This window comes from Sus scrofa, chromosome 9 (assembly GCF_000003025.6).
Source record: "Sus scrofa isolate TJ Tabasco breed Duroc chromosome 9, Sscrofa11.1, whole genome shotgun sequence".
NCBI lineage: Eukaryota > Metazoa > Chordata > Mammalia > Artiodactyla > Suidae > Sus > Sus scrofa.
The window spans coordinates 117,199,628-117,213,783 of record NC_010451.4 but is presented as its reverse complement, the minus strand read 5'-3'; the positions used below and the strand labels follow the sequence as shown (position 1 = coordinate 117,213,783).

The following is a 14,156-nucleotide window of genomic DNA, read 5'->3' as shown; positions in this document are numbered from 1 at the left end:
TCTTTCCACATCTGGACCTGTAGATTCTCAGGGAGGCAGCACAGGACAGCAGAAAGAGTAGCAGACCTGGAGGAAGAGAGTCATGGCCCTGGCTGGGCCTGTTTCTTCACTTGTAAATCTGGGCTTTAGTCTGGATGGACTTGGAAGGTTCCTTCAGGCACTGCTGTTCACGTATGCATCTACTTTGGTAAATGACTAGCTTGTTTTGTGCCTTTGGGCAAGTCACTTCACTTTTGCAAAATGGAGTTTTTAATAGTTATTATACATACCTCTCCAGGTTGTTCTGAAAACCAGGACAAAAAAATGTCAGGTAGCAAAGAGGCCTTGAAACTACTAAAGTATTATAGTGTTTAAAGCGAACAAAAAAAAGCAGGGGGGAGATAATATTCATGTATATTCTTTAGAATTGCCCTGAGTGGTATCTGAGTTAATAACATGCCCCTTATGACAATTCCTGGCACAGAGTGGATGTCCAATGATCATAAGCTATTTTAAGTGATCTCCGTTTGCTGGTAGTTTATGAATGTGCAAGATTATGTTCCTTCATACCGCACAGAGAGAAGGTGTTAAAAAATGTATTTACTGGAGTTCCCGTCGTGGTGCAGTGGTTAATGAATCCGACTAGGAACCATGAGGTTGCGGGTTCGGTCCCTGCCCTTGCTCAGTGGGTTAACGATCCGGCGTTGCCGTGAGCTGTGGTGTAAGTTGCAGACGCGGCTCGGATCCCGCGTTGCTGTGGCTCTGGTGTAGGCCGTTGGCTACAGCTCCGATTCAACCCCTAGCCTGGGAACCTCCATATGCCGCGGGAGCGGCCCAAGAAATAGCAACAACAACAACAACAAAAAAGACAAAAGACAAAAAAAAGAAAAAAAAATGTATTTACCATGAAAATAATAATGCTTCTTTGTTCCAACTTATAGTTCTATGTGCTTTGTTTTACTGTGCATCACAGATACTGCGCTGTTTACAAAGTGAAGGTTTGTGGCAACTCTGTATCCAACAAGTCTGTTGGTACCAATCTTCCAACATTTTCTCACTTTGTGTCTATGTTGTGTTTTGGTAATTCTCATAATATTTCAAACTTTCTCAGTATTATGGTTTTTGTTATGATGATCAGTGATCTTCAATGTTACTATAATTCGCTGAAGATTCACACGATGATTAGCATTTTTTGGCAATAAAGTATTTTTAAAATAAGCAATATACCTTTTTTAGAACAATGTTATTGCACACTTCTTACGGTGCAATAAGTCATGTTTACAGTACAGTGTAAACATAAATTTTATATGCACTGGAAAACAAAATTCATGTGACCTTCTTCATTGTAATATTCACTCTATTGCAGGGAAACCTACCCAAAATATCTCTGAGGTATGCCTGTAGTTCACTTCAAAAGCCATTACTCTAAGGTCCTATCACACATGTGCAATGTGGGACTATTCTTATCTTGGCTTAGGCTGTGACTCTGAGAAAACTGGTATCTATATTCCAAACCAAGGGCCCACAGCCAAGATGAGACCAAGAGTTTTATGGCCCTTGCTTGACCAACCAACTCCAGACTATGAAAGAGGTACAAACAGGTGGGACTTAAAGAGTAGATTTCTTTGGAAAGAGTTACACCTTGAGTCCCATGGGTAAGAGCCAAGCCTCGAATGAGCAGTTGCAATGGGATCCCTAACAGATCTGCTTAAGTATACTCCAGAGCAATGGTTCTCAACTAGGGGTGATCAGCAATGTCTGGAGACATCTTTGGTGGTCTCAGTTCAGTGTGGGAATGGGGGGCTCCTGGTACCTAATGAGTAGAGGCCAGGGATGCTGCTAAACATCCTCCATGCATAAGTCAGACCCCTGCATCAAAGATTTATCCACAACATCAACTGTGTCAAGGTTGAGAAACCCTGCCCAAAGCTTGGGGAACACCATGGGCTGGTGTGTGACATGTGCCCGAAATAGCTGTGAGAAACTGGCTGGTTGCCCTGCTGCAGAGCAACGAGAGAGGCTACAGCATTGAAAAAGAACTATACAGCCAGTTGCGTGGACAAAGGAGCCATGTGTGTTCCCCATGGACCAGACGGGGGCTGAGGAAAGGAGAGCCCATCTAGGATTGTTCTGGAAGATGTCTAAGAGGGTCGCCTGAGGCGTGAGATGACCCCAGAAGGAGGGGTCAGTGCGGGGAGAGGAAGGGGCATTAGGGACAAATAGGAGAGGTGCATGTGCCCACAGGATCATTAGAGGGAAAGATCTGAGGAAAAGAGGACAGATGAGGTGTCCTGAAGAACCCAAGTGTTCCAGGAGGGAAAAATGAGCTTTAACCCTAGTCAGGCCCCATGACAGACCCCAGCCAGCTGTGACTGTTACCTTCGAGCAAGACCCCCACCTCTCCTCCTCCTGACCCCTGACCTCCCTCACTCCCAGCTGTACCAAACACAAATGGGTAAGATACTCTAGTTAGTACTCCGGAAGGACAGCGCTTGAAGAACAGAAGGGAAATAAAAGAGAAGCCGAGCATGGCCCTTTCCATGGCACGAGGTTAACCTGCAAATGGCCCAAGCTGATGGAGAGAAGCAGGTTTAACTTTGAATGACATACAATTACAGGGATGTAGACATCTTAATTATCAGAATGACATATGTTGGGGGCTAAAAGTAACTAGATATAAAACATTGGTATTATTTCTGCCTAAAACATTCATCCAAAGGGCAGAAACAAAAATAAGCATCACAGAAACGGTTTAAACAGGTGAGGTGGGGGGAAAAAAAAAGTCGATTCTGAATCAAGCATCCCTCAGCATGAGAGTTACTTCTGCTTTCTTCATATTTATTCCTTATGAAGGTGACACCTTTAGGTGTTAGGCAGGTGCATGGGCAGAGAATGAAGGTCAGTGAGCAATAATGTCAATGTTTAAAGACCAAATTTTGGTCTTAACTGAGCAAGACAAGCTGTGCATTGGAAGAAAGAGGAGACTTTCCATGGAAGCAAGGATGCCTGTACTGTGCAAGGACACCAGCCTGCTCATCCTTAAGCCTCCCTTTCTGCCAAGGTCAGAGAAGGAAAAGCAACCTAGACTAAGCAATGACCCACTGACAATGCATGCTCCATTACCTGTCGGGGCCATGGTGTCAGCCTTCCCGCTTTCCCGGTCCCCCTTCTGGGCCCACACGTGGACCGTGTACTCCATGCCCGGCCTCAGGCCCGTCAGGACGGTGCTGCTCTGCTCCTTCCCCACTGGCACCTCCCTGGTGTCTCCGTCAGCAGAGGTGTAGCGCACCAGGTACCTGTCGATGACAGCCTGCACCGGGTCCCAGGAGACGGTGGCTGTGTTCTCTGTCACCTGGTTGGTCACCAGGTTTTTGGGGCTGTCAATTTCTTTAAGAAAAGGTTTGAGAAAACTTAAGCTTTGAACATGTAAGAGACACCCACAACCCTGTCACCTTGACTTTCATCTCCTAGAGCCCTCTTAGCACAAGGCAATGGCATTCCCATCCAGAGTTGCTGGTGGGAGGTGAGGGAGAAAGTGACCCCCGTTCTCCACTTCAAGAGACTACTCATGATAAACTTGACATAGTTTCTCAGCTTTCCTCTCCCTAAAATGTGGGAAGACCAATGTCTTCTTAGCAACGTTAGGGCACATCAAAGCCATCAACTCAACATCTGCCATGATGTCAGGGTATCTATCATTTTATCAAGAGCTACTTCCCAAACAATCATTCTAAAACCATTATCACAAGATTGCAATGGCCAGACCCATCAGTGTCTTTGCTGAGCCTGATAAAAACCTGGCCACTGCACAATTTCACTTCTGTCTTCCAGTGGGTTGCATGGCCCCAGGAGCAGCTATCACTGTCAGGGGAGAGCAGCACCTTGAGATCACACTAGAATTCAACGTTTTGTTAGTTTTGTTTGCTTTTTAGGGCCGCACCAGAGGCATATGGAAGTTCCCAGGCCAGGGGTCCAATCGGAGCTACAGCTGCTGGCCTACGTCACAGCCAGAGCAACACCGGATCCCTGACCCACTGAGCGAGGCCAGGGATTGAACCTCATCCTCAGGAATACTACTTGGATTTGTTTTTGCTATGCCATAATGGGAACCCCCATTCACTGCCTTTTTTGATCTTTAGGATTTTCTTTGCAAAATCTCTCAACCCAAGCCTCATCTTTTGGCATCATGCACACCCAAGCTACACCCTCAAAATTTGATTCCAATGTACCATCTTTCTCCTGTTACCTGTCGGGGCTGTGGTGTCAGCCTTCCCACTCTCCCGGTCCCCCTTCTGGGCCCACACGTGGACCGTGTACTCCACGCCCGGCCTCAGGCCCGTCAGGACGGTGCTGCTCTTCTCTTTCCCCACTGGCACCTCCCTGGTGTCTCCGTCAGCAGAGGTGTAGCGCACCAGGTACCTGTCGATGTCGGCCTGCACTGGGTCCCAGGAGACGGTGGCCGTGTTCTCTGTCACCAGGTCGGTCACCAGGTTTTTGGGGCTATCGATTTCTTCAAGAGAGATAAAAGACTGTAGCATCTGCCAGCCCTCTAATTCATGAAAGGCCAGCCCATAAACAACCCAAAGTGATGACCTCAACAAATTTCAGAGTCTGTTATATGCCAATGGTTGGGATAACTTCAGGGTTTAATTAAGCAAGTGGTCTGAAATGACCAAGAATGAGCTATTTGCATTTAATGAGAAGTAGGGTTTTCAGACAAAGCCAACATAAAGTCTCAACTCTATAATCTTTTTCCACAACTGGCCTTTGGAGAAAAAGAATTAGTGTTCATATCCAAATTTCTCCTTCACCCTGGATTTAAATTAATATGCCATTTTAGTTTCTGACTCCTTGTGCCTAAAAGCAACTACACTTCAATAAATCTTTGCATCAGTTCTAGTATTTTCTTTTGGAAGAAAAATATCCCAGAAGTAGGAGCTGTCAGCTCTTTCCACATAAAACATTATGTCCAAGGCCAGAGAACTGGGAGGCTTTTAAAGAAAAATATTTGTGGTCTAGGCTGATAAAAATAATTCTACTTGCAGAATCTGCCTGAATTTCCATGCAGTTGAACTGGATTAAAACTTGGACCCTCTGCTTCTTGGTTGTTAACTTTGGACAAACTTTATTTAAGTCTTGATCTCCCCATCTCAACAAAGAAGGAAATATCAGTAACTACCTCATTTACTTATGGCAAACAGTAAATGAGATATTGCATAAATGCTTAAATATGAGTTCTCTGTTATTACACATGCCACTTGAGATATGAAATATTACTGTCAGAATGTAAACCTTTAAAAAGTCAAAAAATCCAAGGAGTTAGGTGCAATGATGAGCATGCCTTTATTAACCTGTTTCAAAAACCACCTCCTTAAAAGGCCAAGCTTTTTGTGATGGCAGCTACATTTCAAACCTGCTCACTGTCAGAGTTCCTGTTGTGGCTCAGCGGTTAACGAACCCAACTAGTATCCATGAGGTTGTGGGTTCGATCCCTGGCCTTGCTCAGTGGGTTAAGGATCTGCCGTTGCCATGAGCTGTGGTGTAGGTCACAGATGCAACTCAGATTCATCATTGCTATAGCTGTGTAGGCCAGCGTCTACAGCTCCGATTCAACCTCTAGCCTGGGAACCTCCATATACCGTGAGGGCGGTCCTAAAAGGACAAAAAAAAATAAAAAAAAAAAAAAAAAACACAGGCCAGCTCAGTGAGATGCATGACCAAGGGAGAACTTGCTAGAAGGAGCACAAAGTTCAGAATGCATCATGGACAGCTGACATGCAAGGACAGTTTATCCTGGGATTCTGAGCTGGTGTCAATGCTCCAGCCTCATCCTCCCCTACTCCGCCCCCCTCACTGACCTGCCCACCATAAACACCACAAAGATAACATCAGCAAGATAAGTGCATATTAAGACATGACAGAAATCCAGCCATCATATTCCCACACCTCTGAACGGGCTGCCCCACTGCTAATGGCCACCCATCCATCTAAGCTCCGTCTAGGTATCACCTCTTCCTTCAGGCTGCCATAACCCTCTCCCACCCCAGGCTGTGGTACGTACCCTTTTTTCAGGTGCCCATAGTTCCAGGGTTATTTGTTTGCACTAGAACATAACTCACTGCATTTTATCTTCTTCACTTGTCTTCTCTATCCAGAGGATATGAGCGCCATACAAGCATGAAATATGTCTTTCACTTGTGTACCTCCAGAGCCTTGCTCCATGGCTCTGGAGGTACACAAGTGACACCATGGCAATACCACACCCCAGTGGCTCACCATGATCTGGGGTGCTCTCACCACCCTCGCCTACAAGAGAGGAAGCCTCTCTTCTATTCCAACTTCCACTGTCTGAAAAAGACTAACTCCCAGGCTCTTTCTTTTCACAACTTCCAAAATCCTAGTAAATGGGAGGCCACGTGTAATATAAACCAGGACATAGTAATGGGGCCAAATCTGACCCACTGACTATTTTTATGAGCCAAGTTTTATTTGGAACACAGCCATGCCAGTTCCTTTACATACTGCCAGTGGCTGTTGTCTCATTTCAATAGCAGAGTTGGGTAGTTTCAACAAGGAACGTATGGCCCCCAAAGCTGAAAACATTCACTCCCTTACAGAAGGTTTTCCGACCGTGACTTTAAGCAAATCTAGATCTCACCATCCTTCCTCTCTGCTTCTCCTTCCCCTGGAGAAGACAAGGTCCACCTGGCCCCAGGAGGCTCTGACCTTGACCTCTCAAGGCCAAATGCAGATGAACATTTCCATGGACTGAATGCTCATGTCCTCTCCCAATTCACAGTTGTGAAGCCTTACACCTCAAGTTGATAGTATGGAGAGGTGGGACCTCTGGACGGTCATTAGGTTTAGACGAGATGATGAGGATGGGGCATCTTCATCCCCCTCTCGATGGCATTAGTGCCTCCTAAGAAGAAGAGACCAGAGCCTGCTCTCTCCATCATGTAAGGAAGAAGGCGGTCATCTGTAAGCCAAGAAGAGGGTTCCTGCACCTAGATCATGAGACTTCCCAGGCTCCAGAACTGGGGGAAATAAATTTCTGCTGTCTTAAGCCATTCAGTCTATGATATTCTGCTATGGCAGCCCGAGCAGACTAAGACACATTTTAAGAAATAAGCATGACTATCACTTAGGCAGTGCTCTCCATGTCAGTCACCCACCTGAATTAACTCAGGTAACTCTCGCACTAACCCAGTGATGTAGACATTCATATGCCCCATTTTACAGACAAGAATCTGAGGAAGAGAGGTGAAGTAACTTGCCCCAAATCACTCAGCCAGTGAATGGCTGAGCTGAGCATAAAACATGGACAGTCAGAGTTCCCGGTGTGGCTCAGTGGTAACAAGCCTGACTAGAATCCATGAGGATGTGGGTTCAATCCCTGGGCTCTCTTGGTGGGTTAAGGATCCAGCATTGCCATGAGCTGTGGTGTATGTCGCAGACACGGCTCATATCCCAAGTTGCTGGGCTGTGGTGCAGGCCAGCAGCTGTAGCTCTAATTTGACCCCTAGCCTGAGAACCTCCATATGGCCTGGGTGCAGCCCTAAAAAAAAGACCATAAATAAAAATAAAAATAAGACGTGGACAGTCAAGTTTCTGAAACCACATTCCTAACTAATCATCAGCTTCTCTAAGAGTCTCTATACTATGTCCCAAACAGAGGCCACTCAACACACAAATCCTTTTTCTTTTTCTTTTTCTTTTTTTTGCTTTTTAGGGCAGCATCCACAGCATATGGAGAGTCCTAGGCTAGGGGTCGAATCGGAGCCACAACTGCCACACCACAGCCACAGCAATGTGGGATCAGAACTGCATCTTTAACCTATACCACAGCTCACAGCAGTGCTGGATCCTTAACCCACTGAGCAAGGCCAGGGATTGAACCCTCAACCTCATGGTTACCAGTTGGGTTCATTTCAGCTGTGCCACAACGGGAACTCCACATGAATCCTTTTCTACGATGCCTGTCAAGCGTCTGGAACCTCAAGCAAACTCCCGGATTAGGCTTCTGTGAACTCAGGAATAGTGCCAGAGGAGGGTGTAAGTAGAAGGAATGTCTCAGATACACCCTGTGAGGCCTCAGGACATCTGCAGGCCCGAGCTGAGCAAAACAACTGGATGGAGTACGGGAGCCCTTACTCTGGAAGCTTAAAGTCAGAATTGGGACATTTGCTAAATATCAACTCAGAAAGCAAACCATTTCTATGGTCTGAGAGCCCCAGATTACGAGCAACATGACATATACTCACTGCAAACAAAGATAAGCCTTCAGGTCACTATCAGCCAAATGTTTTGAGTTTTAACATCCAAAAACATGAAAATTAGAAAGTAGTCCAGGGAATTCCCGTCGTGGCTCAGTGGTTAATGAACCTGACTAGTAACCATGAGGTTGCAGGTTCAATCCCTGGCCTTGCTCAGTGGGTTAAGGATCAGGTGTTATCTTGAGCTGTGGAGTAGGTTGTAGATGTGGCTCAGATCCCGCATTGCTATGGCTGAGGAGTAGGTTGGCAGCTGCAGCTCTGATTCAACCCCTAGCCTGGGAATGTCCATTTGCCGAAGATGCAGCCCTAAAAAGACAAAAGACAAAAAATAAATAAATAAATAAATAAATAAATAAAGTGGTCCACTATTTGGAGGGATTTGCATATGGAATTCCAACCCAAAAAGTATGACCTCCTATATCAAATAAAAAGGACGGTCTCTTCGGCTTGAGGTTCAAAGGAAAAAAAAATCGTAATTATGAAATCTGACATTGCTTTTGCAAGCCCCTCCGCTACACCTGCAAACAAAAGAGCTGACGCTAGGTGGCCATTGGCCTCCTGATTCAAATGTCAATCTTCTTGGAGTTCCCTTGCGGTGCAGTGGATTAAGGATCTGGCATTGTCACTGCAGCGGCTTAGGTCACTGCTGTGGTGTGGTTCGATCCCTGACCCAGGGAACGTCCACGTGCTGCAGGCATAGTCAAAAAAAAACTCAATCATCTCCCTGCCACAGAGAAACCTATTTATGTGGAGATGAGAGAGAGCGAAAATGAAATAAGGCTCCCATTCTCGAATTACCTGTGAGGGCGTTGGTGTCGGCCTTCTTGCTTTCCTGGCTGCCCCTCTCGGCCCACACGTAGACTTCATAAGCCTCTCCAGGCTTCAGGCCCGTCAGGACAGTGCTGCTCTGCTCCTTGGGTACCGCTGTGTCCTTAGTCTCCCCATCAGCAGAGATGTAGCGCACCACATACTTATCAATGACAGCCCGGACTGGGTCCCAGGACACCACCGCTGTGTCTTCTGTCACTTGATCAGTGACTACATTGGTTGGACTATCGATTTCTTTATAAAAACACACAGGAAAGAAAAATTAAAGGCATCTGGCTGGTTGAGATCACAGATGTTTCAAGATCTAGTTCATCTGGATGCCTTGGGTCCATAGTCCGTGCAATGCAAGAGGCCCCCACCACCGTGTGTGACAGGTGGCCAACTGGCCTCTGCTTGAATGCCCAGCCGAGAAAGCCCTTCCAGAGGGACTTTTGCTTTCACACCAATGATCACATTAGAGAAAACTCCTTCAAGTGTGGCCACTTGAACTATAACTCCTTCAAGTATGTCCACCCTCAGTGGACATAGAGAATACACCTAGTTCCTCTTCCACGAGACAATCCAGCAAGCATTCAGGAATAGTTCATTTTTCTTCCTCGTTCTCTAATGAAAACAGCTACACCTCTCTAATGAATGGACTTATAAATTAAAAACCATTATACCATATTACATCATAAACCTATATTATCTAATTCCCAGCTTCCAACTTATAAAAAAATTATTAAATCATATTATACTATCAACTTATAGTTTCAAATTTCCAACTTCCAATTTATAGTCTCTACACTTGACACTTACATCTAGACATACTCCTGTCTTTCCCTTTTTGGAGAAAAATTCCCAAAGCTTAGTTCATTCATTCAACAGTTCACTGAGCATCCATCCTATGCCACAGAATGCAATGGTGCTCAGGAGTCAACAATTAACAGAACAATCAGAAATCCCTGCCCATGCAGAGTTTATACTCTGGAAGGACCAACCCAGAACAAAATGCCCTCCATGTCCCAAACAATTTACCCCCCAATAACATATCCTCAGCCCACAGCCTCAGAAAATCCCTGTTTTTTCATATATGCTCCTTGTTAACCCAGGGGATCTTAACTTTTGTCAGCATTGGATACCTACTAAGTATTGGATACCTACCCAGAATGTCTGCTTCAGAAGGTCTTAGATAAGCCCTGACATCTCTATCTAAAAAACAAGTAAGCAAATCTCTCCACAGGTGATTCTGATGTCCATCAAAGGTTGAGAACCTGCATAGCAAGCCATATCTTCCCCATTTTAGGCATATGATATATGTCCTGGACCCACTATTTATCCTCATTATATTTTATCTAATGGATTTAGTCTTTCACTTATAATTTGATCTTTTATCTAACATGCCCACTTTCCATTCCGGCTTTTTCCCATTTGCAAACTTAATAAGTGAGCCATCTGTCTGCATTCATCAAGGTCACTTGATAAAGATGCTGCACACAACACAGCTTGCCCTGAGAAACCTCCTTGCATACAGATTGGTATCCTTTGGGTAAAGACACATAAAACAGCCTCTTACTCCCAGAAGTCTAAGCATTTTTCTTCCTAGTTCTCCTATGTTGCTCTAGTTCTCTTGGCCAAAGGTTTTCCAGCTATGTTACAATTTTACATAGCTGCATTCTTGAACATTAACTACAGTGCACCTTTCCTGAGCACAATGGCTGTGTTTTATTTGTGTGCAAGGAAATGAAATAGCTTCCATCAGCAGAGACTGCCATTTATTGAGCACCTATTAAGTGCCAGGTGCTTTTCACACGTTTTTTAACCAGACCTCATGGTAACAGCATAAGGTATTTGGCAGATCCTCCACGTACTGGTTTAAAAAATTAATAATGATTACCACTTTTAGATCACTGACTATATGCAAGACTCAGATTAGATAATTTGGCCAAGGTCACACAGAGAGTAAATGGTAGTCACTGGCTCATTCTTTAAAAAATCACTGAGTGCCTACTTGGTGCTAGAGATTCAGCAGTGTTTAGAGTTAAACCGTATTTCTAAAGATAATCAAGTTAAAAATGAGGCCATTAGGGTGGACCTGATGCAATATGACTGCTGTCCTTATGAAAGGGGAAAATGTGGACACAGACAGACACATACGGAGGGAAGACAAGACGAAGACACACAGGGAGCAGACGGCCATGTGACTGCAGTGCTTCCTCAGTAAGTCGGGGAATGCCAAGGACTATCAACAAACACCAGAAGCTGGAAGAGACAAGGAAGGATTCTCCCCTTGAGCTGTCAGAGAGATCGTGGCCCTGCTGACACCCTGATCTCAGACTTCAAGCTTCCACAACCAGGAGACGATCAATTTCCACTTTAAGCCACCCAGTTTTTGGAACTTGGTTACAGCGGTCCTAGGAAACTAATATAAGCTATGAAGAGCATAAATATTCTCTACACGGAGCTCACATTCTCCTAGTGGAGCTGTTAATAAACACGTAGTGATAGCACTGGGAAGCCCAACAGGATGAGGTAAAGGAACTAGAAAATGATGAACAAAAAATATCTGTGATTTGAGAAAAAAAAAGATCAGGAAAGATCTATATTAGTGAGAAAGTAATATCTGGGCAAAGACTGAAATGAAATGAGGCAGAAGGCTATGTGCAATCTGGGGAACCTCATTCCAGGCAGAGGGAGAAGCAAGTTCAAGGGACTTGCTCCATGTGTGCAGGGAAGAGCAGGAGGCCAGGACATCTGGACAGAGTAAGTGAGGGGGTCGAGGGGCTGGAGGCGAGGCCAGTGAGGCGGAGGGGCAAGAAGACGGCTTTGAAAGTCATTGTAATGACTTGGCTTTTGCACCGAATGAGATGAGAAGCTTCTGAGGGGTTTTCACAGAAGGGCATGATCTGACTTGTGTTATAAAAGGATCCCTCTGGCTGCTGGAGAGTGAAGGTCAGGTAGGAGGCTGCTAGAGCAGTTTATGTGGAGATGACAGGAATAGGGACAGCCATGGGAGATGAAAGACATGAGAAAGGGTGGTCTGGGGAGATTTCAAAGAAAGCACTGCCAGAATCTGCTGATGACTTTGAGGAAGGCTATCACAACATGTTGGTTTGGGTCTTGAGCAATGTGCAGAATGAGGTGGCCATTTACAGAGATGGGGAGATCTGAGGGAGGGCAGAGCTTGCAGTCGAGGTCCAGAAGAGGAATGGGACCAAGAGTTTGCTTTTGGACATATGAATTGATAAAGCCAAGATGTGAACCCAGTCCTACCTACCAAAGACTACCCTCCTCCACTTTATAGCACTACTGGCTAAGTGGCACTACCATCGGCCTTTTCTTATGGAACTATGACGACGACTGCTGAGGATGAGAATAATAAATTGCAAATGAAATAAAGTACGATCTGAAAACGTCCTGCAATCTGAAATCCGGCAGCACTAGTAGGCTGGAACGTGGAGTAACATTAAGAGAGAGGAAACGGTCCTGAACTGTTGCCTCTGGGAGACAGGGGCTGGCATACCCCATACGGCCCGGCAGGTGGGTCTCTAGGGATAAAAGGGCAGCACAGTCAGAACACAGACACCAACACGACCAGGTCCTGAGCCTCTGGGGGCTCAAGCAGAGGATGCTTGGGAGAAAGTGTGCACAGCAAGAGACAGGACTCCCTCTTCACCCCGTTGCCCCTTTCAGTACAAAGTATGAATCTGCACATGACAGGGCGGGGAGGAAGAGAGGAGATGTCAGCCTGGGGACATCAGTGCTGAACTAGGAACACGGACATTCAGACTGGACAAATGAGGGTGGGGGAACACCCAGACAGTCCTGCCTCTTGAAGTCCTTGGTCTTCATCCTCTCCAACGTGACCTGCAGCTGTTCAACCCACCATCCCAGAAGTGCCTCCCACCGCCTCTCCCTGCTCCCGACCAATGCCTGCTACCATGGCCGCCAGGACCCACGGCACAGGCCCGTGGCTTTTTAGGGACAGGGCTGCCTGTGTGGTGCACCCCCTCAAGATGCATCACATCCACATGCGTGGATGGAGGAAGCAATAACCAGCCCTGAAGCTCCTTTTCCTCCCAGGAGTCCCAGAGCCCTCAGGAAAGGAGAACTGGGAGAAGGTATCTTGGTTAGGAAGAGGAGGAAGGCAGGAAGGAAAAAGAGAATCACACCACATCAGAACTACAGAGCTCCAGCCCAAAGAGGAGATGTGACTTCTCCAAACTCATAAAGCCAGGGAGAAGCTGGACCAGTCTGGAACTCAGGACTCCTACGCTCTTTCTCTCAATTCGCTAACAACAACAACAACAACAACAACAACTTCAGCCAGAAGGAGGCTCTTCTACTTGATAAATTTCAGGATGGGAATCAGATGCCAGCATACAGATGGAGGAGGGAAGCCTCAGTGATGGGACCCCCCACGCTAGGCCACACTGTTGGCAGAAGCCAGCTTAGCAGGACCAAAACCTCCCTCTCTGCCAAGAAGCAATGTGGGGATCATAAACAGTTTTTTCCATGCAATGAAGCTTTTTAGTGGCTGCAGCAACTGGCCAAATCCTAGATGAGTCACGGCAGCAGCCTCGATTAAGAGACAGGCCCTCCACACTGGCCCCAACTCCCTCCGCGGGCTGCAACTTCATACCTGCTAGATGCTAGCAGCCCTGGTGGGACCTTTCTCAGGGCCATTCAGGGTTAGGAAGATTTAAAGTATGACTTATGGACTTCCCATTGTGGTTCAGTGGTAACGAACCCAACTAGTATCCATGAAAATGCGGGTTCAATCCCTGACCTTGCTCAGTGGGTTTAAGGATCTGGTGTTGCTGTGAGCTATGGTGTAGGCTGTAGATATGGCTCAGATCCTGCGTTGCTACGGCTGTGGTGTAGGCCTGCATCTGGAGCTCCGATTCAACCCCTAGGCTGGGAACTTCCATATGCCACAGATGTGGCTCAAAAAAAAAAAAAAAAAAAAACAAAACTTATAAGGCTTGACAGGTAGGACTCACTTTTGAGCACATGTATGAGAACAAAGGTGAGCCCTACTTCAAGGAGAACTAACTTACAAGTTTAAGGATACAGAAGAGGCTAATCAAGCGC

General features: G+C 46.0%; 1 protein-coding gene across 6 annotated transcripts in view; it reads right to left on the bottom strand.

The window, feature by feature from the left end:
• Positions 1-14,156, bottom strand: part of TNN (tenascin N) — a 69,299-nt gene that overhangs the window by 30,258 nt on the left and 24,885 nt on the right. For all 6 annotated transcript variants that reach the window (XM_021063658.1, XM_021063660.1, XM_021063663.1 and 3 more), the window contains exons 7-9: positions 9,054-9,317; positions 4,226-4,489; positions 3,103-3,366 (exon numbers count right to left, since the gene is read on the bottom strand). In XM_021063658.1, coding sequence (XP_020919317.1) covers positions 3,103-3,366; positions 4,226-4,489; positions 9,054-9,317 — 792 coding nt within the window. The remainder of the gene's footprint in view (positions 1-3,102; positions 3,367-4,225; positions 4,490-9,053; positions 9,318-14,156) is intronic.